At 33.3% G+C, this 26,215-nt stretch overlaps 1 protein-coding gene across 2 annotated transcripts in view; it reads left to right on the top strand.

Moving 5' to 3' along the window:
* Positions 1 to 1,513: 1,513 nt before the first annotated feature.
* Positions 1,514 to 26,215, top strand: part of LOC149556031 (shikimate kinase 3, chloroplastic-like) — a 35,339-nt gene continuing 10,637 nt past the window's right edge. Inside the window, exons 1-9 of one of the 2 annotated variants that reach the window (XM_089830146.1) lie at positions 1,514 to 2,829; positions 4,757 to 4,815; positions 5,022 to 5,076; positions 5,196 to 5,268; positions 5,381 to 5,468; positions 5,832 to 5,914; positions 6,028 to 6,157; positions 24,557 to 24,635; positions 24,842 to 24,906. In XM_089830146.1, the coding sequence (XP_089686272.1) occupies positions 2,568 to 2,829; positions 4,757 to 4,815; positions 5,022 to 5,076; positions 5,196 to 5,268; positions 5,381 to 5,468; positions 5,832 to 5,914; positions 6,028 to 6,157; positions 24,557 to 24,635; positions 24,842 to 24,906 (894 nt within the window). In that variant the 5' untranslated portion in view covers positions 1,514 to 2,567. The remainder of the gene's footprint in view (positions 2,830 to 4,756; positions 4,816 to 5,021; positions 5,077 to 5,195; positions 5,269 to 5,380; positions 5,469 to 5,831; positions 5,915 to 6,027; positions 6,158 to 24,556; positions 24,636 to 24,841; positions 24,907 to 26,215) is intronic. The other variant, XM_089830147.1, reaches the window with a different exon arrangement.

The raw sequence follows: 26,215 nt of genomic DNA, 5'->3' as shown, positions 1-26,215 counted from the left end.
ACTAGCCGCGGCTGCAAGAGTTTGATCGCTTGGTTTGCCTGCAAAACATGCTCTCCTGCAGGCTTGATGGCCAAAAAAATTTCGAAAAAAAATAATGCAGATCCGAATTTTTTTTGCAAAGACACAAATAAAAAATGCAAATCTAAAAATTAATTGAATAGATCTATAGAGATAATACCAATTTTGCAAATCGGGCCTTCAAGTTTCAGTTTGCAATTTTTTTTGCCTCAAATTTGACTATGGCCTAGGTAGGCAAATTTATAGTCAAAATTCATTGAATCAATGCTCTAGATGCAATGGTGAGGTCCGCTTTGGCTCTAGATGCTCCCAATAACTGCAAATACTCTGGATTTGAATCGCGACCCTCCAAGAGTTGAAGCAAAAATGGTCTCCAATGGTTATGAAATGAAGTTTCCTCAGCTTTGATACCATGTAAGAATTTGCCTTAGGGCAAAATGACGCCAAGATCAAGAAGCTCAAGCACTTAGCACAATATAGACCAATAATGTATGATCATAATAACAATAATGAGAGTGAATATCATATCAATACACACTAGAAGTGCCTGTATATAAAGGCATCTAGAATGACTAGGAGTCAGTAAAGTGATAAGCCTCACAACTAAGCACATGTCCACCAAGAGTGGATTATCCTCCATTGAACACAAGAGTTTGTGTGATGATGAGAGGATAAGCTTACATAGGTGTATCTCGTAAAGAGATGTTATAGACACCATGTGCTCAATTGGACCGCAAACAACTGTATTGTCAATATGACAACTCAGATGATTATGAAAACTCTTGTGTTGTCAACAAGACAACTCATATAACTACACATACTCCTAGGTGTCTACATGACAACTAATATAATAATGCATTAACCTAAGTAAACTTAAGTAAAGTGTAAAAATAATTAATTATTTATACTAACACCCGACACAAAAGATGGCTAAGAATAGTCCACTTTTGCTTTCTTTTTTGGCACAATGAGTAGAATTTTATACTCTGCAAATAATATTATAATTGTATAGGGATTTGAAGGTGACAAAGACACTAAGATATCATTATACTTGTAACTCCTCACTTCCCCATTTTGTAATTATAAATATCATTAAATTTTTTTAAATGTTATACCTTCGAATACTAATTATTATGCTTCAAACAATGATGCCATAGTTGATAGTCTTAAGCTTTTATCTAATCTTTGCTAAGCTATCCTAACTGGAAAAAAAACTCAAATTCCTATAAGTTCATCTTTGAAAGCACAAAAACTTGCTACTACCAGCTAGTATTTAGTCTTTATCTTTAAGAACAATGAATATATTCACTACGTTTTAAAAAAGATACTAACCTTTATTTATATGATAAAATAATGCCTCCAAACATCGTGGCTATCCGCTGACCTTTTCCGCCATAAAAACAAAAAACGAAAAATCACATCCCAAAAATGTCGAAAATCGCAGCAGAAGGGAAAAGGAAACGACTATTTATAGCTTGTAATCTCATAAATTGTCATTCCTGAAGTTTAAAAAACGATAAGAACTAATCTGATGGATAAATTTTCACCATTTTTCGCTCAGGCATTATGCATATAGGTTAGGTTACATGATTTTACTCTTTGATTCCTACTTCTAGCACGATTGTTTTCCTCCAATGCTCTGCAATTTGTTTTCGTGATACAGCTTATCGATAGACGATTCCTATTCCCTTCAAACAGGAATTGCCATACTATCTTATCTATACATAACGATATGTATTCAATGTATATAGTTCGTCAAAATCAATGGAGGGTATTGGTGAGTTGGGTCCCTCGAGGTTCGTGGAATTGACAGTATAGGTTTACAACCATCCATCCATCTCCCCACAAGATCACCAACCTCAACTCTCCACAAGATTACCAACCTCCTACGCTGAGTTCCTCATCGGAAAGTCAAGCCCTCACAATCTCTACCCGTCACCAGCTGCCCCCAATTTCCCGTTTCTTTGTCAGGATCGAGCGATAGCCCTACAATACTCAATTACCATCCTTCAAGAGGACCTACCCTTTCAATACCCATTGTCTTGCCCTTATCATTTGGCGCACACACGCATTGTTTAGGGCCATCTTCCAATAAATAGGCCCCTTCCTCAGAAGGCCAATCCCACGTGTCACACACGAAGAATTCGGTGGAGGAGTTAGCAGCCAAAATTTGGAGGTGCATTGCTGCTCCTGCTGGATTGATGAATAAGCAACAATCCTATAGTTTTTTAAGCAGTACCCAATTTTGTCCCACCATTTTTCGCGAAAATCAACGATTCTTAAGCTCAAAAAATTGGATTAGTAGGAGTTTAGAATTGAAGCGTGGATTGATAGAAAAACTTCTTTTGGTCCAACTGGCTGCCCAAATCAGGGTTGTTGGACGTCTGTTTCCATTCCTACAAGGCCCTGGGAGGGTATTTTGTGTGTCTATCACTTGTTACCTTGTGATTTGGAGGTCCTTAGGGCTGCCCAATTACTTATTTTGTTGTAGGCTATTCTGGATTTTCCTTACCGATCCCTTTTGAGGTCAATAGGTCTCTGCAACTACAATGAGCCTGGCCAGCATGGAACTTGGGAAAATTCAGCTGGGTGCTTCATGGAAGTTGCAGTCCTATCCTTATTGCCCTTCGCAGGATGCTGCAGCAGTCCGGGAGAGAAGAAAATTATCTGTGCAGTTTGCTGGGCACACGAAAGGAAGTCGGAAGCTACATAAGTGTTATAATCTACACTTGGTGGTGGCTCCTGTTACAAAGGCCGCTAGGTTGTCCTCATTTCAGCCCCTCTCATGTACTTTTCACGGAGGATATGCTGGTAAGCACTTTCACGTCAACAAAAGAATATAACAGTTTACTTTTGTACATTACAAAGGGCTTAAGAACAGTAGTTTTTACAACAGGGATTTGGCTTGCCTTGTTATTAACTGACATTGCTTAAATTAAGAAATGTGTCAGAAGTTGGCGTATATTTGATTTTGTTTTCTTGATCTGTGTCTACGACATGTCTGATATATTATATATAAAACAAAAGAATGAATGTTGTCTGTGCATCTTGTTTAAGAGTAACGGAGATCTAAATTTTTAATATTAGGTGGCAGCAAATAGAAAGACATTTCAGTGTAAATGATAATGCCAATCTCGAGGAAGGAAGAAAGAATATTAATGGCTATGAATGATCAACATAGTTCAATGTGACTCAAAGACATAGAGTTACATTGCTATTCAAGATTTGCTACAATCAAATGTGCAGTATCTAAAATTAACTCTGGGAAGCAATGAAACCAAATAAGAGGAGGGATGAATCACAATGGTTAATACAAAAGACAAGTCGGCATTTACTTAGAAAAGTACTCAGTACTTTCTAGGCACATAATGCATGTAACATAGTAAAGCTTCTAGTGAAAAGTGCAACAAGAGCTTCGTTTCTATCTGAGTTGGGAACATCCTTTTGGATCACAGCAAAAAGGCCAATATAGATTCTGATGGTGTACTTAGGATAATGACCTGAGCTAAGATGGCTTGTCCAGACAATCAATAGGGGAAAGCAGGAACGATTGGATTTCTTTAGGCATCAATTTAATTTTCAGTCGATAACTGAAAGCTTGAGAACTTTCTCCTTGAGTTGATGTCTAAACTTAGATATCATATAGTAATGTTTCTTTGCATTATTCCTAGTAAAGTTCTATTTCCGTAATGTTAATTCATTTGAGTTTATAGTGTTGTTCATTTTTCACTGCATGAAATATGGATTTGCTCCCAAACATTTTGTATAACATTATGGGTTCAAAGAAGTCTTCATTTTTCAGTACATGTCACCTGGTAAATTTTCCCTGAAGTTGTGCTTTTATTATTCCGTTTTTAAGGAATTTTCATTTTCTTGTCTAGATTTTGGTATTGCATTTTTTACTTGCTGCTGAGAAATCCATTGAATTAGGTGCTTCTGTATGTACAGCATAGCTATTTGGCGTGTTTCTGGAAGCTAGTGACATCAACGAAGACCTTTCGGTATTAGTTTTTTGGACACAATGACATTATTTTGGCAACGAGTAGAGTAGTTATCAGGTTTACTTTTATTTAAGCCAGGTGCATTTCTTTTGGTTCAAAGCAAGGGTCATATGTAACCCAGGGTTCAAATCTATAGTTTTGATTAGTTGCTTATGTGTATAAAGAGCTGAGATTTAATGTCTTTGATCTTCATATAACTTGTGTTTTTCGTCTATGTTAGGTGCATAAGTGGGCATGCGATCCTCATAGATTCTTGACCAAAACAATATAGGCTATTGGATATGTACTTTTTGGGTGTCCTGATAATGAGCAGACTGTTTACTCAGTCTCTTCTTACTTGAATGATATATTATTTCTGTACTTTTGGTTGATCAGCACTCCCTTTATTCCATTTTCCTAGAGCCTTTTGAATATGTAAAGTATTTTATGGACCTTTTGCATATGCAAAGTATTTTATGGAAGGAGTGTATATGTTGCTATACCAGTCAGTTTTCTGTTCAAAATTGATAATATTTGTATATTTAATTGAAATGCATTTCATTTTACTTCTAAACATTGAAATTTTAGTTTAGTTATTTTTGTTCGAAATCTAAATAGTTTTTAAGTTTTATTCTTGAGGTAGTATGCATAATGGTTAGTATTGGCTCTTATATATTAAAATATTCAGAGTCATTGTTCTCATTTTGGTGCCCAATCATAGTTCTAAAATGTAAACCATTTTAATGTTCAATAAACAGTATCTGAAGCAGAAAAAGACCAATTTGAAAGTTGGGATGAGGAGGCATTAGTACTGAAGGTGAGGTTTCATATATTGACAATTTTTTCGTACTTATAGTAGTACACACAGTGTAATGTTTTATATTCATATTTAACTGCTCCTAGTTATATACAATCACGCAGTATTTTCAACTATCATGAGTGCTATTGTTGATTGAGAACCTGTGCCTACTTGAAGATGTATACATTTGATTTCAATTTCCTGATAAGAGATTTCTGATGCAGAAGAAGGCCGATGTGCTTGTTCCAGAATTAAAAGGAAGATGTATATTCCTTGTGGGTGAGTACTGATTACAACACTCAAAAATATATTTATAAAACAGGGAGAGGCTAGAGCCATAGATTGCAGAACTCATTTCTCTGAACAGGGTTTGACGTAAAAAATCTCTCTAAGTGCAGGAATGATGGGTAGTGGAAAGACAACTGTTGGAAAGATTATATCAGAATCCTTGGGATATTACTTTTTTGACAGGTTGGTTTCCAAGGAACTTTTGGTGTGGATTACACTTTTACTGTTCTGATAATCACCATTTAAAAGCTGCAGTTTCCATTATGTGCTTTAAACAATTTGATATTATGAACAGTGATAGGTTAGTAGAGGAGGCTGCAGGAGGTGCATCTGTTGCCCAGATTTTTAAAGATCGCAATGAGCAGGGCTTCCGAGATTCTGAGGTATTCTCCTCTTTCTTAGAGTACCTTTCCTTGCATGGTTTATGGCTATGGGTTTTAGAGGTAGCATTGTGCTTATGTTCCTTGATTGTTTTAGTGGTGGCTATCTGAGTTTTCCTCAGTTTAATCTTTTGAAGATCCTTAACTTCTTAACTCAATGTTAAACTACTCTACACTGCAGGCAATTATATATCTCACAATAGCAATAGTTTTCTTTATCTTGCATTTGACACCAAACCTTTCTCTTGATAGAGAAAGGCGCCTATTTCTGCTTGCTTTTATGTTGCACTTATACATGTTTCTGAAATCTGGCAAATTTAACCAGCAAGAATTTACAAGTTATACTAATGAACTGATTTGCTACAGAGTGAAGTACTGAAACAATTATCTACCATGTATCGTCTAGTTGTTGCTACTGGAGGTGGTGCTGTAGTTCGTCCTCAAAATTGGTAGGACAATGCAGTGTATTATGCTGACAATCTTCATATTGAGCATTTCTTTTGCTTATTCTTATAATGCAGTAACTGAATGACTAGTTTTTTCATTTGTTTAAAATTTAAAGGGGCTATATGAAGCAAGGAATTACTGTTTGGCTGGATGTTCCACTGGAGGCACTGGCTGAAAGAGTTGTAGCTGTTGGAACACATTCTCGACCTCTTTTAGGTCAATCATCTGGCAATGGTTATTCTGAGGTTCATTTTCTTCATTTTACTTTTATGTTTCGCTAGAGTTGTCATCTTTTACTGCTACAAATTAATGGTAGTTTCAAATGCATCTAAAAATTACGATTTCTGTTTGTTAATAAAGCATTTCCAATATATATATTAGTTAGCAAGCAAACACAATTCTCTGTTTTACTAGCTTTCATGATCAATAAGTGATTATAAATCGGCTTCTAAGGATGGTCAGTCCCAATTCTGACTGGTTCATTGATTTGAAATGTGGGAAATGATGAAATGATTTGATGTTCTTTCGTTTTGTTTTTGAAAGTAATTGTTATCGGAGTATAAAAAATGAGAACAACTCTTGATATCTGTCAGGCTATATAATTGTAAATTCAAAATGGTTCTCAAACAGGAAGAGGTTCATTGGTTAAAGCAAATTAAAGTTATATTTGGGAGCAAAATCAACTATTGTTAAATTTTTATGCACATGCAAAACCTTTGCTTAACTAAATTCAGTCTAATAATCGGAAATGATGGAGATTTGGACATGGGTCCACAATCAAACCTTTTAGGTGTAAAACTTCAATCCCCCTTCGTGCATACTGAGAGGATTGATTTTTAAACTCATACCTTAATACATGTATCCAGATTCATATTTGTATATTTGTATTTTGCAAATATATGAATAAAACCCATAAAAACTTACTGTAAAATCTCTCTCTCTCTCTCTCTCTCTCTCTCTCTCTCTCTCTCTCTCTCTGTGTGTGTATTCAGAGTGTTGTGGACAAGGGGTCTGGTCCCATGTACTGAATGCATAAAAAAATGATTGTACACATCAACACTCTAATAGGGGTGCACCAGAAGTTCATTCCAAAAATAACAAAGAAACCCTATCCCATAGATATGGGTGCACCGAAGTACACACTTCATCCTTATTTTGCTGTTTACTTGATGACCTTAGCAACATTGGATGTCTAGATTTTGATAGTGAGAATTTTCATTCTCCTTACATCTGTCCATTCTTGCTAGAAAGTAACAAAGGATTCCTTTGAACAAGCCTGGGAACTTCTAACAATTAGAGTTTCCCGTGGTGTTGGAGAGATTTCTGATTTTGCAGAAACTACTGAGGTGACTGAGTCATCTGCTTTGGATTTATCATCATAAGCAACCATATAATCACATACTTGAGATCCATGTGAAGGAGATTCAACAGGAGAAGAATTGCCATCTGTGAGAGGATGAGGCTTAACATTATGTGTGCTTGAAATGTCAAAGATATACAAGATAGAACCTTTTAAATCTGAGCACTAGGTGGAACAACATGGTGTTGGGGCTCAACCTCAATTCATCATATCAGCTTCCCTCTTGAATCCATGTTTCTTTGGTGGTTGGTGATCTTTAACATTGGGGTGTGAAATGATTAGTTGAGAAACATCTCCTGCATTGAACAGCTATCTTTTCATAATCCACAGACTGGGTCCAATAACAATTGCCAACTTTTAGCAAAGTGTCAGCAGGGAGACTATTGGAAAGGTCCATCTCCACATAGACGTGCAAGGACAGGGCTTTGGTAGTATATTGTTTCATCAGAACTGCAATTATATTCACCAAGGCCATTGCCAAGTGCCTGCAGGCAATCAATTCTGAAATAGGAAAGGGTGACAGGGAAGACACACCACACCCCTTGAAGAATGTAGAGGGGAATGAAAGATACCATGGTTTTCATGCACAAGATAGATTTCCTTGGAAAACCCAAGGCCCATTTTCTATTATCCATTCTTTGAACTCTAGAGCTTCAAATTTGAGTATAGAAGTTTAGAAAACCTCCTAGCATATTTCCTCTTTTAAAGAGTTTATCCAATTATCCAAAACCCAAGAATGTAGGTCTGTTAATCTAGGCTAGATCTTAGTAAATCTTCAAATCAACACATTACTTTGCAAGAATTCTTTCCTAGCACCTGCTAGACCCTGCAAAAACCCTCAGGAAATATAAGAAGACTGACTTATGCAAATGGCAGAGCCAGAGCCATGGAGAGCTGAATCACCAAATCTAGAAGGGGTTTTCCATGCAATGGGAGGAGACAGTTGCAAAGCATCGAAGCCTTGGGAAGGGCCCTCAATGCCAAAGTCCAGGGGCTGTTCAAAGTGTAGAGGCTGAGGGGGCAAGCGAGGGGAAGGACAAAGCATCCTCATATCTCCCGTCGCAGGTGCCATCAGGCAAAGAGGTCTTGCAAGAAGGAGCAAGACAGCTTCAGACCCTACTGCACACAGAGCTATCAGTTGGGGAGCAAGGGCTAACAAACCTTGCAGAAGACCGATACGAATCTTCAGGAGAAGAGTGAAGTAGCACGTGAAGATATATTTGATGATAGACAATAGAGCTTTTATTAATTCAATATTTGCAGATTACAGTTCCAATATGGAGCTGTTTCTATTTTACAAGATCACAGATAGCACAGGTAAAGAGCATACTTAAGACCTCCAACTTAAAAACTTTTCTAAACTCAGGTTTTGAAACACTACAAACTCTAAAGCCTTCAATTCCTAATGCCAAGTCTTCTCAGATCTCCTTTATTAGAAAATGATGAAGTAAGATCAGTGGAAGAGGGAAAAAAAAGCTAGATCGATGGCCTCAGAATAAGGAAAATAAAGGCCAACAAAAATGTGTAAGTGATTCTAATTACAACAATGAAGAATATAGCAATTAAGGTTAATTTTTAGTGGAGAATTTGTTGTATTCTGAATTGATAATCCTAGGTCCTTCCTTTTTCAACATTAGGGGCAAATACTAGTAGTCTTCATTAGAATCATGCTGATGGAATCCAAATATGACATAATAATGGAATATGCCTGCCCAAATTTGGTCCATTTCAAATCTAAATGCTATGCATGTGTCCTTGATGATGACACAGGAATCTTTGATCATGACTCTAGCCTTCCAATCCCAATCAAGTGGGGAGAAATCTATTATGCACAAATTGCAATACTTTTGATTCAAGTAATCTGTTAATCCATTAATAATTGTATAAGAAATCTGGGCTTAATTAAATTGAGGAAATCAACTGTTTGTTCATCTAATACAGCTCCATATCCATCTCTACATTTTCCAAAAGGAAACCTACCAAATTTGAACCTATTTAACATTCTGACAGAGCGAAGAATTATAATCTTTGATCTATATTTAACTACCAGTCTGATGACAAGTATTCACAAGATCAAACTAGAAAACATTTCTGAGATGGTTGGTGCTTCCAAAAGGTCTAAAACATCCATAATATCAAAATGATATCTTTCAATATTATATTTTTAACTATCCCTTGTTAGCTTTTATGCTGAAAGCATATGCCACTCACATATTGATGCAAAAATGTCTGTCAATAAAAAATAGAAGCATATAATTTGAGGCATTTGTGACACTGAAATGGATGAAAAATAAAAAAGTTTCTTATTATTTTTTAATTTTATTATATTTTTATTTCAAGATTAATAGGTTGATATTCTTACTATAAAAACAAAAAAAAGTTTCTACATTGTCTTAAATATATAATATACTAAAATAGTAGCCTAGATTAGAAATGATATTATTAATTGTGAGGGATTGAAAGTGTCCCAACATAAAATCTAGTGTAGTCTCAAGGATAAGAAGATAAATAAAAAATATAATGATATGATAATTTTTTTGGATGTTGGAGATATTTTTGCATATGTATCTCTTACTACTCATGTTAGCTTATAATGATATAATCCCATTCTGGACCATTTTCTTTAATGAAATCTTCAAAGAATGGTGACACATAAATAGAGCGTACAAGAAATATTTGCAAATGCTTTTTATCCTTGAGATCACCTGGGCATTCATAGATTCTAATTAGAATATGTTGGTGCCTTGCCTTGCCTTCTTTTAGATCAAGACAGAGAAATTCAAAGTCATTGTATTCAATTGGCATCTTTTTTTTTGACGGATGTTCTGCTAGCTTGATGGTTTCTAAAAGCTGCTCAAGTTGCTTTTTAATTAATCTTTAATATCATCAGTATATACAGCACAATTTTCTTTAGATCCTATATTGCATTTTCCATCCTTATTTAAGAATAAGTCGAGACTCTACCCAAATCAAATGGCATAACTTGTGGTACAAAAAAGGTGTTTCCTACTTTACATCATTATGTACCAAAAGTTTTGGTCCAAAACTAAATTTGCTGTCAAGGACTAAACTTGGAATTGTTATGCCCCTCTTTTGAGGCAGATGGAATGCAAAAGGGTAATTAAATGGCTTGAGGATGCCAATTAATGGCTTGTAATTTGCACAAAATATTTTCTTTCCTTGAGCTTGTTCTACTTTTATATTGATGATAAAAGTGGGATAATATAAGGAGCTCTTTCAAGGTCTTATGAAATCTTTGTCCAATGATTCATTTAAAGTTTAAATGCTTATCCCACTTCAACAACTATTGAGGGACCTAAAAGATATGCTGGTTCAAAGTGAGTTTTATCTTTGCATTCCAGTTTGATGTTGATTAAGCCGATAGGCTTATTCCTAAGAGGGTTGTGATCGGAATGTTATGACATGTCGGAATTGTTGGATGTCGGAGAGAAGAAAGCCTGTCGGAAAATGTGAAAAATGGTTAGTCACATGTCCACTGTTTGCATTGACGTTTTTCCCATTAACGGTAAAAAGTCATTCAAAAATCTAATTTATCCCTACATGAATCTTAAAACCATATCTGAAAGATTGAATTTGACAGTATCGCAAAAGTTCCTAATAAACTATGCTCGGAAAATCATTCTAATCTATATTTCTGAAAAAAAAAAAAAAACCAAGACAATACCATAATTAGTGATAACTATAGTTAAATCATCCAGACTCTGTCTGTTATGTTGTGAATGAGATGGACCATGAAAAGCTCTAGACACCAGTGGTATGTAAACCACAATGTTACTTGCATTGGCCAGATCTTCATCAACGCCAGGGTCAGGGACCCTCATGACTGAAATAACTGGTACAAAGTGATCATCATCAACAATTATACCCTTAGTTAGAACATCAAGGGAAGTTTATGTGGCTGGTAGTCCCTAAGGCCAATCGTGTTTAGATATACTGAGTTGTAAACTCTGTTAATCTTTATTTCTGTGGATCTACTTTTGTTCCTTTGAAGATTCATAAGGTGTTGAAAAGTCTTTAGTTAGAAAATAGGATTTGTAATATGACCAATTTTTTAGAAGTAGAATGTGGCAAAATAGCTATGTTACTTGGTTTATGTAATATGCTTCATGTAAACAACAAAAGAGTCATTACCAGCATATGTCTGTTTCAGGAACGGCTTAAACATCACACACTAAGCTTAATTCCTAGACCAAAAGTGTTAAATAGTCAAAGTTGACTTTTTTTTTCCAAGCTTAATTCTTCCCTTACTGTGTGATGTTCAAGAGTAGCCTCTGTTTCATTGCAAGTATTGCAAGTATTGGAGCTGCTCCTGTTGAGTCTGTTTGACAGTGGATGATGCATTTGAACTACCATCTAGAAGTAGAACTTTTTTAAGTTGTTTGCATTTGTAAATTCATTTTCATTGTGAGTAGGCAAATTGCGGCAGTCGAATGGTTTACATAAGCTAAAATCTAATAGCTTGATATGTCAATATTTGTCCAGTAATAAGTTGTCTAGTTTAATATCCCTGCCAACTGCAAGGTACACAGAAAGTTTATTTAATTATTAAACTTAAATTAAATAATCTTATGGAATGCTATTATTTATTAACTTTTTAAAAAAATATATATATATTTTTAAATTAAAAAGGATAATTTTATAAAAATTAAATTTAAATTTTATTTCTTGTTCACTAGATTTTTAAATTAGGAAAATAAATTAATCTTGACTCATCGATTGATTGAAATTAGCCTTTACAATATTACAATAGAAATTCAAAGAATATTTCATTATATCATCGATTACTTAATATAGATATCGATTATTTTAGTTAGTCAATCAAAATTATAATTATATATATAGATATATATATATATATATATTCCGAAAACATGATGGTTTCACATAGACGTGCTTACAATAGTTTTCTCATGTTTGATAGCCCCTTAGAAATGAGATCAGCTTCAAGTATTTTCGTATACTGGTTGGATTTGGGCATAGAAAATTAAGTAGAATTCCTGATGTAAACTTTGGGAATTTGAGCCCAACTTCTTCATTGAATTTGCAGATTTTTGCATAGGGTTTGGAATTCTTGTTGCCCTTGATAATGATAATAACTACGAGCAAAAACAAGTGACGCACATTGTCTTTGTAGAATTGTCGCCTAGGAATAAAATGGGGAAAACGGAGGAGAATGGTGGAAAACTGTACATATTTAAAGCAATCTTTTCTAACAATTATGGGCTTTCAGGTTTTCTGGATGTTTGTTATCATTGTAGATAGAAATCTACATCCCCAATTTAAATTAGAAAACAAAAATTCCAAGCAAAAATATTTGCACTACTAGTTTCAGTTGAATAAAGATGATATTTTTCTAAGCCATTTGTGTATCATTCTACTGACCATTATGAGCATTGAATTGTCTCTATGGAGGTGTGATGTAAGGAAGGATTCATATATGCGGATTAATCTCCTCTTATACCTTCTCCTTTGAGGATGGAAGACGTGTTCAAATTTTGTTTTCCAATATAATTCAATGCAAAAAGCCTTGAATTCATTTTTCTGTGGATTCATTTGTAATCAACACCTTTGTTCTTAAACTATCATTAATACTGGTTTATACTGTTAATTCATACTCTTTTTCACTGTATCCATTTCAGGATTTTCTGACTGAATCTTCTTTGGTTATTTTGGGAGTTTTCTGAGTGTATCCTCTCCATCACCGCATACTTCTGTATGAATTTTCTTTTCATTGATTTAGTGAAAGGTACAATATACTACATACTTCCTTTCCATTGTATGAGTTCTTTTATTAACTATTCCCACAAAACCCAAACAAGATATAGATAAATAATAAAGTGCTACGTAGTGGCTTGTATTTGCCGTATGTATAATAATTTAATTGAGTAGTATAGTAAAATTAATAATTAGATAATGTTTAATATAATATAATTAATATTTTAATATTTGATTAATATGTAACATTTTTAAATGAAACTTTGCAAAGCACACATATTTATATATTTGAAACATAATCTTTTTAATGTAAAATTATTATAATTAAAAATTTATAATATTAATGTAATGCTACTATTATATCTTAGTTGTATTTAGTGTATGTGTATTTTATTTAAATTTAAACACTATTCAATAAATTTTATCTTCTTGCATATTTTAATTATTATTTTTAAGCATGACTGTTAAATAGCTCTCTTAAAAGAATAGTAGCATAAGAGTTCTCAAAATTTAATTAAGATTATCAAATTACACATTCTAAAATATAGCCTTGTAGTACAGGTAGTGATTCCTAGAAATCCACCCCTATTATACCTCATATATATGAGTTGAAGTAAAATATTTAAATTAATTTTAGAAATTAAAAAGTTACAAATATACATTAGAAGAGTAAAATATCGAAATTTAAAGCAAAAATATATAGATTTAATTGGTTGAAATTAAATAAGATTAGTCACTATATAAGTAGAAGTGAATGCAATAGTATATTGCACACGACAAAATAAATGCTATTTTTTTCTATTTGTTTCTATTAAATTCTAGGAAATATAAATAATATTATTTAAATAATCAAATGGAAAAGCATGTTTTATATCATTACTTTTTAATAAGATTATTAACAAAAAAAAAAAAATATTACCTATTCATAAAGAAATACATAAATTGCAATAAGACAACAAAATAATTGTTATTTTTATTATTTATTTCTATCAAATTCTAAAGATATAAATCATACCATTTAAATAATTTAAGCAACCAAATCAAAAAGTACGTTCCATTACATTAATATCTCAATCTCCCACTATCTACTCTAGAAATGAGTAAATACTTTATAATAAGTACTATGTCATCCAAATTCCTAATCAATCTTTAATTAATATTAATAATAATATCAATAATATTAATTATCAATATTATCAATAAAACATAATTATTAATAATAATAATATTAATAATTCCTTAGTTGTTATTGTCTAAGACTAAAGAAACAATATGATAGGTATCTAACAATTATATACACATATTGAATTATAGATTTTAACATTTATGAAGCAAAATTAATATTAAACAATAAATTTCTTTGGATGAATGATTTTATTTTTATTTTCATTTGTTGTAATTAATTATTTTTATTTGTTGTAATTAATTATTTTAATGTGTTATGCGAATTCAAACTCAAGACCTCCTACATAAGAGGTTCATAAATTACCGTTGTGTTGTAAGCTCTTGCCTTTAGATGAATGACTTTTACTTTATTTACATTAGAAAAAAAATGAAAACAAAAATAAAATAAAGTGCCTATGGTTTATATTCACCCGCTACTTTAAGGTTGCAAATCTTATCAGGTTGTTATTATATTGATAGTTGTCATTTATTTCTATGTCAAGGAAAAAATGGTGCATAATCAGAATTCTGATGATGTGGTCACTATCTTAGAATCCACATCTAACAATGTTTCAACACATTGCAACACTTATACATCATCATAGAGCTCAATTGGCTCCCCATCAGTTCAATCTCGTATGTTCATTAAAGAAAGTATGGAAAACCTTACGACCAAAATTTCAGAGGCCTATAAAAATATTGTTGAAAAACTAAGGAAGGAATGTCCATCAGTTCAATCTCGTATGTTCATTAAAGAAAGTATGGAAAACCTTACGACCAAAATTTCAGAGGCCTATAAAAATATTGTTGAAAAACTAAGGAAGGAATGTATAAATTTTGACCACTTCGAAGAATACGAACTAGAGTTATTTCGTGATGCAAAGGGAATATGCCAACTGACCATCAGAATAATGAATATATTTTATGATAACGCAAAAGAGGCCCATTATGAAACTCTTTATGGAGTACACGAGACAGGGTATTTAAAGCGGTTGTTTCTTATTTACTTAAATGAATTATGGTGACCATAATCGTTGCATGCTTATTTTCCAAGTGTCAACTCCATCATATTGTGAATGTCTATATAGTTTGTATTTCAACTTTTATAGGCATCATGTCTTTTACATGATCCTACACACATATTCTCATATGTGCTATGATATAAACTTTAGTGAAAATACATATTATCTAATATTAAATGGCTGCTACAATAAAACACTTGTTTACACTTTATAAGATTGTTTCACTTACATTCTATTCTCCCATAGATCACTTGTTTTTCACTTCTGTTTATCCTTCACCATAACCACTCACACCACATTTTCACAATCAAAAGCTATAGCCCTGGATTTTTCTTATATATTATTACCATTATTTTTTACTTACTATATTTTTTTCTATATTTTTTTCTCATTTTTTGATGGGATTATATTGGTTAAAGGTTTTAACAGTCATGGTTTTAGAATGTGTTTATACATTATAATACTCTTTACCCAAATCTTAATGTGAACCTGTATTTTAAAAATATTCAAAACATAAATTGTGGACAAGTATTATAACACACTCTAAAATATATTAATATTGTAATTATAGTCCATGTATAATAAATATCACCAATAATATAATTGGATTATTTAGGAGTTCATCATAGGAAATAATATAATTGGATTATTTTCATATTACAATAGCAATCTTGAATGTTTAGTTTAGAGTTGGATTCCATTTGTAAATAGTGTAGGATGTTCACAGAGTTATCTTTCGTGAATCACAGGTTGCGACTCAAGAGTGTGCAGATATACCAAAAGCATCACTAATAATGGGACCATTAACAGTAGGTGTTGTGAAACTATATTAAAATGGTAATGCAACTTTGGCACCAATAGTACAAATATTATCAATAAAAAACATTGGAGAGGAGGCTAAAGACACTTGAGGTATAGGTTGTACATATCTGATGGCGTTCACAAACATCATGCAACATTACCGAAGAAATATAACAAATATATATCATCTGAGGACATCATAGTTGGAACAATTATATGTTTAGTAGAATATAGCTATTCAAGATCAAGAAAAATGCAGTGAGTGCATAATTATGACCTATTTTGAACAAAATCTATGTACTTGTGTTTAAATCTCTGACTTACAAACTCTTATATTAAAATATTTAGGTGGATTATAATAATGGATCTTGATATTGTTCACAGAGAACATACCATTCTCAGAAGTCCAACTACTTTGGATGCAGATTGTGATAATAAGAAAGATGTAAATGTACCTGATGCTTCATCTTCAAAATCAAAGATACCGATCCATCCCACAACTACAATTATACCCAAGCAAAAAGTGTTGTTTGGTATAAAAAGACCTAAAGTAGACAATGAAATACCCACCATATTGATGCCTATTAAAAATTTAAATCCATATCAAACATTGTGGCATATAAAGGCTGGTGTAACTACAAAGAAAGATATGCACCAATATGTCAAAGATAATATGTCGGGGCAAGTGTTCATTTTTGACATTGTAGATAATGACGGCACCGAAACCCAATAACTTGCTTCAATGACATAGCGAGCATCAATTATGGTAGTATACAAGTTGGAGAAGTCTATATGATAGCTCATGGTATGGTGAAAAGTGATAATAAATTTTAAAATAAGCTCAATAGTGGGATATAGATAATCTTGACAACAAATTCAAAGTTTGTCTCATGTGAAGATGATCCATCTATTCCTAAGCACCAATTCACTTTTACACCGATTGATGTAATTATCGGGATGCCAAACAATATGGATGTTGATCTTGTTGGAATTGTTTGCCATGCACAATAAACCTCAAAAATTAAAAGAAAAGATGGGATAGAGGTCTCTAGACATACCATTACTATGTTAGACCTATCTTATACTATACGAGGTGTCACACTATGGAGAGTAGTTTGTGAGCGAGAGGGTGCAAATTTTCAACAAAAGTATTACCTCCAAGAAACTATAGTTATTGCTATCAAGAATGGAAGGACATCTACATTTAATGGAAGTGTTATAATTACCTTAAGTAATACATCTTTGTTAATAAACCCTGCAATACAAGAAACTAAATAGTTGAAGTATTGGTATGAGCAAAACATTACCAACCTACACACATGGCCTCAGGACAACTTAATCCCACACTTTTTCCAAGTGCACAAATGACAACTAGTGATATAAAGAAACATGTTTTGGTATCATCTCAACAATTCCAATGCACTTTGAAGGCGGCACTAATCTTCTTCAGTAAAGATAAATTTTGTTACCCAGCTTGTTCAAGACCGTAATACGAGGGGATTGAACATCGGCGAATGATCCACCTTCTTATTCTAACTGTGTAAAGAAGTAAAAGTTGAAATATTCTATTAAGTTTTAAACTGGAATTACAAAATTTAATTATAACCAGAAATAATGTAATAATTATTCAAGAAGATCATCACAAATATACAAGACTATTAGCTTACCCTTGCACCCTTCAAAGTTGCAAGCGCTAGTTTTACATTCTTCTTGGTCTAGTATCCAAAACTGTAATGGGTTGACACTAACAACATTCTTTACCAAGTCTCTTCTTGACCTGGCAAAATTGTTTCTTCTTTGCATTGATTAATTTTGTCTTCCCTTGCTGCTTCCTTTGTGCCATGTGTTGTATAGAGTTATTGTGATAGATCTGTATTCCTGTCATCTGATATTTGGCATTGGTTTTCTAACCTTTTAGCATTTTATGTTCAACAAGCTGTAATGTAGGGATCTTTATCTGCTGTTTGGACTGGTGTAAGCAAACATAATTTCTGGTTTGAACAAACATTGATACTTTTACTAGAAATTATTTTGTTATTTTTCAGATTTTGCATTTTTGTCTAAACAGTTCCCTTCTACCTCCAAGCTTTGTTTGGTGCTTTCTCCTATGGTGACATTGCTTCTTGTGCGATTCCCATATTGATTTGTTTTACCCATGATATAATGTTTACACACACACACACACACACACACCTACATAATAAGCAGAGCCTAAATTCAATGGGACTACTTTTAAGTAAAGTGTTACACACATGCGCATACATATCTATCTATATATGCATAAATCTCTTTCTCTATCTATGTATATCTGTGTATTAGTTATGAATTTATCTATGCTGTATTAGATATGGGGATTTCCTGAAAAAGAGTCATATCTGTATGCATATGCACATCCACAACTGTATTCTGGGAACATAGCTTAAAGTTAATGAGAGACTAATTAAAATTTACTTCTAGCCGTGGTCATATAACGACCCCCTTGTTAAGATGCCTTTGTCCTAAGACATACAACTAGTTGAGAACATTGCTGGATGATACTTCAATTTTTCTTATACGAGGTCAGGGCTAGGGCCTGGATTCCTTACCACTAAATTTGTTTTCTGTCGTATGCCTTTTTCCTAAGACACAATTGGTTGAGAATGTTGTTGGATGGCAATACTTCAATTTTCTCATATGATACTATGGATGGGGAGTTCCTAACACAAAAACACATTTTCATCTATAATAATTTTACTTAGCTTGAATTCTCTGCACCTACAGGACAATTTCAGGTTCGAATATTAGCTGCCCTCTCATCCTGCATGGGTGACAGCTCACCCTGTACTGAGATTAAATTCTTGATTTCATCTTGGGTAATGAATATTGAATATAGAGCAACCGTTAATTTGATACTCGCAATTTCGCACCTAAAACTGTATTGTCTTGCTGCTTTTAAACATTATATTTGGACGCAACTGTTTTTTTTTTAATTTTAGAAGCTCATTTTGTTCTTTCAGTTTTTTAAAAACTGAAACATTGATTTTTCCTTTGGCTATTCTGCAATAGGAGTGCCATATACATATACTGGTTAAGAGGATACATTCGGGTTGACATTTGATTGGCATTATTTTGTCCCAAAAGTCAGTAAGAAGCCTACTTATCTCGTGGAAAATGTTGCTCTAGTATGCATCCATTGAGAGTCCCATCTACTGCCACTGTTTAATTGTCACTCGGAGGAAGGCTGCTTGGCATTTTGTTCCTCCAAAATATGTTTGTGCACATTGCACCATTAATATTGCACATGGAAAATGTTGATTTATTCATTCCATTTTCATCAAGAGATCATTAACCTTTCTTTTTGTAGCAGTAGATTCAAAGCCACAAAATTTTTGCATTGGTTTACCATCACAAATACATATTGTATTTCTCTAAAATCCATGAGATTGCTGCCTTGCTTTCCTGGAGGTATTGGAGATATTCGTAGTGCTTCGAGCAACCCTGCACTGGTCACACTTTTGCAAATAAGCCTTGTAATGTCTCTTTCTGGATCATTCCCGGTTTTCCCCTTAATACTATAATATTTACTCAAAATGACAAAGCTATGTAAAAGATTAATAATTTATTATATTATTTAGATCAATAAATCATAGCGTAATTCTCAAAAGTAACCCTAATGTGAAAATACTTACAAGTCTGCTGAATTAGAAGTTTTCATGCCTAACTCAGCAGTGTTGTACAATATCAAGGGGTTTCATCCTTCCAACTCTTGGTCCACTTTGGAGGGTTTTCATCCTCCTTGACCAAGAATTAAATTTTCGTCCAAACTCGATAAGAACAATAAGGGTTTTCGTACTTACCCTCATGAACTTGGAAGATATTTCATCCTTCCTATTTGAAAGGCACTTTCTCAAAATCTAAATTAGTTGCTTGATGTATTTGTTATATTATTGCTAATTTCTTGGATCATTGGTGCTTTAATTGTTTTTCTGATTTGATGCACTTCTTAAACAAAATGCTCTCCCATTTATATTAATATCTCTTCATCAAAACTATCGCATTTGTAAGAGTTACCCTTTAATAGTCAAGCACTTCCTTGAAATTTTTGCAATAATTTTTATCACAATTGTTGCTAATGACATAATTTTTATTTCAATCAGCCTATTAATAGAATTGCTGTTATGTTTAGTTCAATTGCACTAAGTTATGGTTTAAAGGCTGCAATGTGATTGGTTTCTATCTCCTTCGCTTCACGGGGGCATGACAAACCTGCTAAGAATCCACTCAACTTTCAAGAAAATTTTCCCCCAACTTTCACTTAGGTGTTCTTTTTCATTTGTATTCACATTTTTATTGCATTTATATCTGGTCAATCGCATTACACAGGGACAATCCAACACGTGTCATATGCCAAGGGAATAGTTCTAATGCCACATGTAAACAAGCAATGGAATCGTTGTCATTACATGCATTAATAGAATCGCTGTTATGCTTAGTTCAATCACCTAAGTTATAGTTTAAAGGCTGCAATGTGATTGTTAGAAAGGCTGCTATCTCCTTCGCTTCATGGGGGCATGACAAGCCTCCTTAGAATCCACTCAATTTTCAAGAAAATTCACCCCCACTTTCACGTAGGTGTTCTTTTTCATTTGTATTCACATTTTTCCTGCATTTATTTCTGGTCAATCTCATTGCACAAGGACAATCCAACACATGTAAACAAGCAATGGAATGGTTGTCATTACATGAATTAATTTTATGAAGCACTATTTGGCTGCCTTGCCACAATGAAAAGGATAATAATTTATTCTTCATTCAGTTAGCATCATATTTGATAGAGCAGACAGTCCCATATCTTGAGTAATGTAACAACCTGTTTTTCCAGCTTTAACTAACAACTATCATATCATTGAACACGGTTTCTTTTCCATATTCATGAGTATGGGAAGGCAGTTATAACAGCTATTTTACATGTTCATATGAAAGAGATTAACTGTTATTATCAGTTTAACTGAAACATCTTAACTAACAATTGAAGGAGCATTTAACCAACAAATAAGACATATAATTGCCATTGTACCGTTACTTAATGGAAAGAGAGATATTTTCTACTGATAAAGATACATTACTTTTCATATTCAGATGGAAGGGAAACAACAGCTATAACAAAATATTTGAAAAAAAAAAAAACTATTTAAACAATGTTAACCATCTAATATATCTTCAACTTGAAATTTGCAAACTCATAAAAGTAAAATATCTGTTACTAGAAGATATTTGAGTGCAGATCATATCTATGTCTTGTGCTAGTCTTGGCATTTGATGGAAAGGAGAAGCATTGTCAGGGGCTTAACCTCCCAACCCCAGACCCTTAAAATATCCCCACACAATCTCAATTGAGAAAGACCCTCCCTACCCTGTCTTGTCACTGAACAACTTAGTGTTAAGAGTGTCAACCCATCACTCAACTAGAGATCAAGAATTGTACCATTTGTTCACCATGAGCTGACTTAGTCAATGTTTGCTTGTTTATCATTTGATTATTAGTTACTAACATGCAAGGGTAACCCATGGATCAATAATTATCAATTCACACCCTTCATCTTGACCATGCTGGTGTTCCCTGATGAATTTTTGTGGCGATTGCATAAGCATTATATAATCACAACCTACATCTCGACTATGCTGGTCTTCCTTGATGAATTTTTGCGGTGATTGCATAAGCATTATATAATCACAGCCATTACATTCTACCTGACCTCGCCCTATGGCATTACTAAAGATTCATAATCCTTGCAATTTATTCTTGACTTCATAATGGTGCCATCTCTTATCTCAGAGAGTATATAGCAGATACCTCTGTATAAGCTTGCACTTTCGGATATTATTTCAGTTAAATATAATTTTGAAAAGATTATGGGTATGCAATGTACCACAGTGTTGCTCAATTTGGAGTATTCTTACAATTCTTATGCAAATGAAATAAACATTCGATCTTTTCTGATCAATGCTCTATCAATGTTAACGTTACCTTTTGATTCCAAGCTAAAACTACGAGCTGCATTATATCAAATTTAAAAGCAAACATGTTTCCATGACCTGACTGTAATGTTGCTTCTTGAAATGCTTGGTTGGTCTTAAACAATGCTGCTGAAACATAACCAAAGCTGCTGATCGTAGACTAGATAGTGTTGCAAGTAATTCTGATTGCTTGGTGCGAAAGCCCGGCACTGTATTGCAAATATGAATAAGTGACACCTGATCAAGGCGGAAGAACTATCAATGACAAGAAGGTAATAGCAGCTCGTATGAGACTGCAAGAAAATGTGTAGGAATCACAGAGAATATGTGAAGCAATGTGGAAAGAAATAATGCAGGCCGTATGAGATGGTAATCACTCTTTCAATGATGTGTGTTGCTCAATATGAACCTTTACTATAAATGTGAAGGTGGCAGGGAGTTACAAAACAAAAGCCATCGGTACAAATGTGGCAATAATATTAAAATGGCCGCTGAACAACTATAAGGCTTGATGAATTATAGAAATATGGCCTCTCAAGATAAATTATTAAAATTAATAAAACTATTGCCAAGGTTGGAAAATAATATATTGAAACATTGACAAAAGTTGAATATAAAGGACTGTTGGAGAAATAATATAAAAAACATTGACATAGGATGGAAATAATAATTTTTGCTCCTTATATTTATTATAACGATCATTTACTCTATTATTATATATTATGATTGTTCTTAGTTTATTTCATGCTCAAGTGGAAAACTTTTGTTATCTCATTGAGTGTGTTGATCCAGTTAGCTCATGGTGGTTACTTGGTATACCTTAGCTTGCCTTGTCCTTTTCTTCGGCCATGGTGGTTTAGGACCCATAACCATTACCTCAGTGGTAGGTGGTGCCCTCATGACAATTCCCTTTTTGGCAATGTTCTTCGCACTCCTACAAGAAAAATGTTTACCGTGGTAATAACATATTTTTCATCATTTTATGAAATCAAAATTATTATAGCATATAATCATATTAACCAACCATTTCCAATTCATATATCATCATAATGATTAACCAATATTCCAATTTCTCATGAGATCATAACGAATAACCAACACTTTATTTTTGCATGAAATCATAACGAATAACTAATTTAACCAATGACTCAACTTCTCATGAAGCTTTAACGGCTATAAAGGAACATTTAAAATTGAGCCAAAAATTGGGATGTAACAAGTAAAGTTGAGCTAACCCAAGGAATCTGTTTCATGTTCAAGAATTAAGTGAGCTTTGAAAGTATGTTTTCCTTGTTACACATTCACTCCAAAAGGAGAGACTAGGTGTCTAATTCATCTAAACCACATTTCTCAAAATTGCAATTGCATGACTTTACAAACAGTTCATGTACTAAAATTGAAGACTACCTATAAGGCTCTAAACAACTCAGTGTTTGTTTTACACTATAAAGTACAATTATAAAGTGCAAGAATAATTTGTGTAAAAAGGAACGGAATCAAGTTCACAATCTTGAGAGGCTGCAAATAAATTCTCCCATCTGACCCCAATTTAATGGCTTCAAGATCAAGAGTGTATACCTATTTCTCGTTAGTAAAAATCTGAAACTCCCATACTAATTCATTGAAGAGGCAACAGGTACTAAAAAAAGGACTTGTGATTGGCACCTGATGTTTAAACCTTTAAACATGTTCAAAATGATCTGAATGCACGGTATGAGTACTTATTGATTGGATATCATAGTATTTGGCATTATGCTATCAAGAAAATCAGAATGGTGAGGCAAAACCTATTTATAAAATTTTATGCTGTGGAACAACAAAAAGCTACATAATCTTTGCCTTTGGTTTTCTTAAGATTAACACATGCTGAGAATCCATGATTCCCTTGTTTAATTCTTTTTCACTTTGTTTCCATCCATGAATTTCATGTATGTTTTCCATGAATCATTTCCCTAGGTAGAAATTATCCCTTATCAAAGGTGAAGGCTTCATGGATTCTTGAACCATCTCGGTACTAGCCCTTAATCTACTGGTTAATAAAGAATTTTTCTTTCTTCTTGAGCTGGGACACATCAGACCAAAAGAATGTCTTGAACATCACAATTGTGTAGTCTTCCACAAAGAAGTCATTGGAAGTGTCAAACATTTATTATTTTCAATTTTCAATTATTGAGTCCACTTTCAAAGGTAGACTCAAGTATGCTACTAGTGATAGCTTACGCCGTCAAGATTTTAGGTTAATTTGGTGCTTAAGAAACATGGTTGATTAAAATTGGAGCTTGTCACATCATGTTCTTGGATGAAGCTTGCATGTTTTTTTCCCAAATGGAATAGAAAAATCTCTAGTTTAAGATTAATTATATTTCTTGTACGCCGGATGCACTATAATGGATGTCTAAATGGTAATGAAATGGGTTTTGGTCCTTAATCATCAAATGGCCAATAATAACCCAGTTCATACCATATGAAACGGAGCTATATGCAATGCCTCATTTGTCTTATTTATTTAATGAATGCTACTTCAGAGACTATAGTTACCATTGTGTATGTGTTGGGTTTCACAGGCTTTAACGAGGCTCACCAAGCTTTATGAGGATAGAGCTGAAGCATATGGAAATTCTGATGTAAAAGTTTCACTTCAAAGTATATTTCTGTATCTCTCATAGTTCATTTTGAACATGATTTCAAGATGACAATGCGCATTATTAACATTCTTGAGTTCCATATTGTTTTATATGTTGATTCCCTCATAAGTCTTTTTTCGTTTAAATTAAATATTGTGGTTTTTCTTGGAGCATGATTTTATTAATTCTAAGAGAATAATACAAGCAACCCGTTGTTGTTACCAGAAATTGCATTAGAACATGGTCATGAGGATGTCTCTCCCCTCACTCCAACAATTATTGCAATTGAGGTACGCATTTTCTCACATTTATAGAATGTTCTTAGTTTATAACTTTATATGTGATGTCTCCTAGTAAGAGGCTGCTGATTTTCAATGATTCACATCCATCACTTTGCATTTAAATTGGATTAATGATTTATTATTCATTTGAAGTTAACATACTGAAGCCCCAGTTCCTTTCATCTCTCCTAAACATAAATCGTAAGGAGGATGGGGAATTCCTTGTCATAGGGCGCTTGGAAACCATATACAAACAGGCCCCCACAATGTTTCAGGAACACACTTTCAATACCCATCTCAGGATTTCTCCCTCAAGGCATCAGAAATACATGTCCTTACCCCTTCTCTCCCGAGCAAAACCAACCTATCCTCTTAAGGGCTACAGTGAGTGATTAGGGAGTGGCTATTAGTGTACTAACTTCAAATGGATAATAAATAATTATATACATACATATTTATTTATTTATACATTTATGTATGTATAGATAAAATACAACATCATAGATATATATAGTTCTGATCTCACCATTATAAACGGATGTTAGTGCTGCAGCATATATATATTAGACCATATATTGGCCCCTTATTTGTAATAACATATCAGATATAATATTCTGGAAATTGGTATTTTTTCATAGATAAGTTGCAGTATACCAACTTGCTGTTATAAGATGCCTGATAGAAATTAAATATGATTTATTTCTTTTCTGATCCCTTCCCTGAGATAAGTACCAAATGTATTTAATAAGCCTCGATTTTTAGATGCTTGATTTAATGGTAATGATTGTCTTCTTATATCTTTGCACAATGGGAAGGGATGCATTTTGAGAGACATGTCTCATCTCAACAATTAATTTGCATCTCTTCATAATATCGATCTGCATACTAATGATTATATTATTACCTCTTTAATTGTTGTCACTCATTACTTGTAATTGTTGCTCATTAGATAGCTTACCACCTGATTAGTATAATCACTGGTTTATGTCCTTGTGACTCTTAATTGACTTCCATTAATAAATCACAGCATCTAACACTTGATGAACTATTATTTTATTCGTCACATGATAACCCTACATATGGTGTAATATATATATGCTGCAGCACTAACATCAGTTTATAATAGTGAGATCAGAATTATATATATCTATGATGATGTATTTTATCTATACATGCATACATGCATACATATATACTTAGTCCTCTCTTATATCCTATACATCTATACTTAGTCCTCTCTTTTTAAGCTTTTAAGCTTGGAGTCAAGTCAAATGCAATGATGTCTAAGTTTCCAAGTCTAGGTTGATATAAGAAAAGG

The sequence above is a fragment of the Cupressus sempervirens genome, chromosome 5 (assembly GCF_028749045.1).
Source record: "Cupressus sempervirens isolate cs-2001-9-10 chromosome 5, ASM2874904v1, whole genome shotgun sequence".
Classification (NCBI taxonomy): domain Eukaryota; kingdom Viridiplantae; phylum Streptophyta; class Pinopsida; order Cupressales; family Cupressaceae; genus Cupressus; species Cupressus sempervirens.
This window is presented reverse-complemented; position numbering and strand designations above follow the sequence as displayed.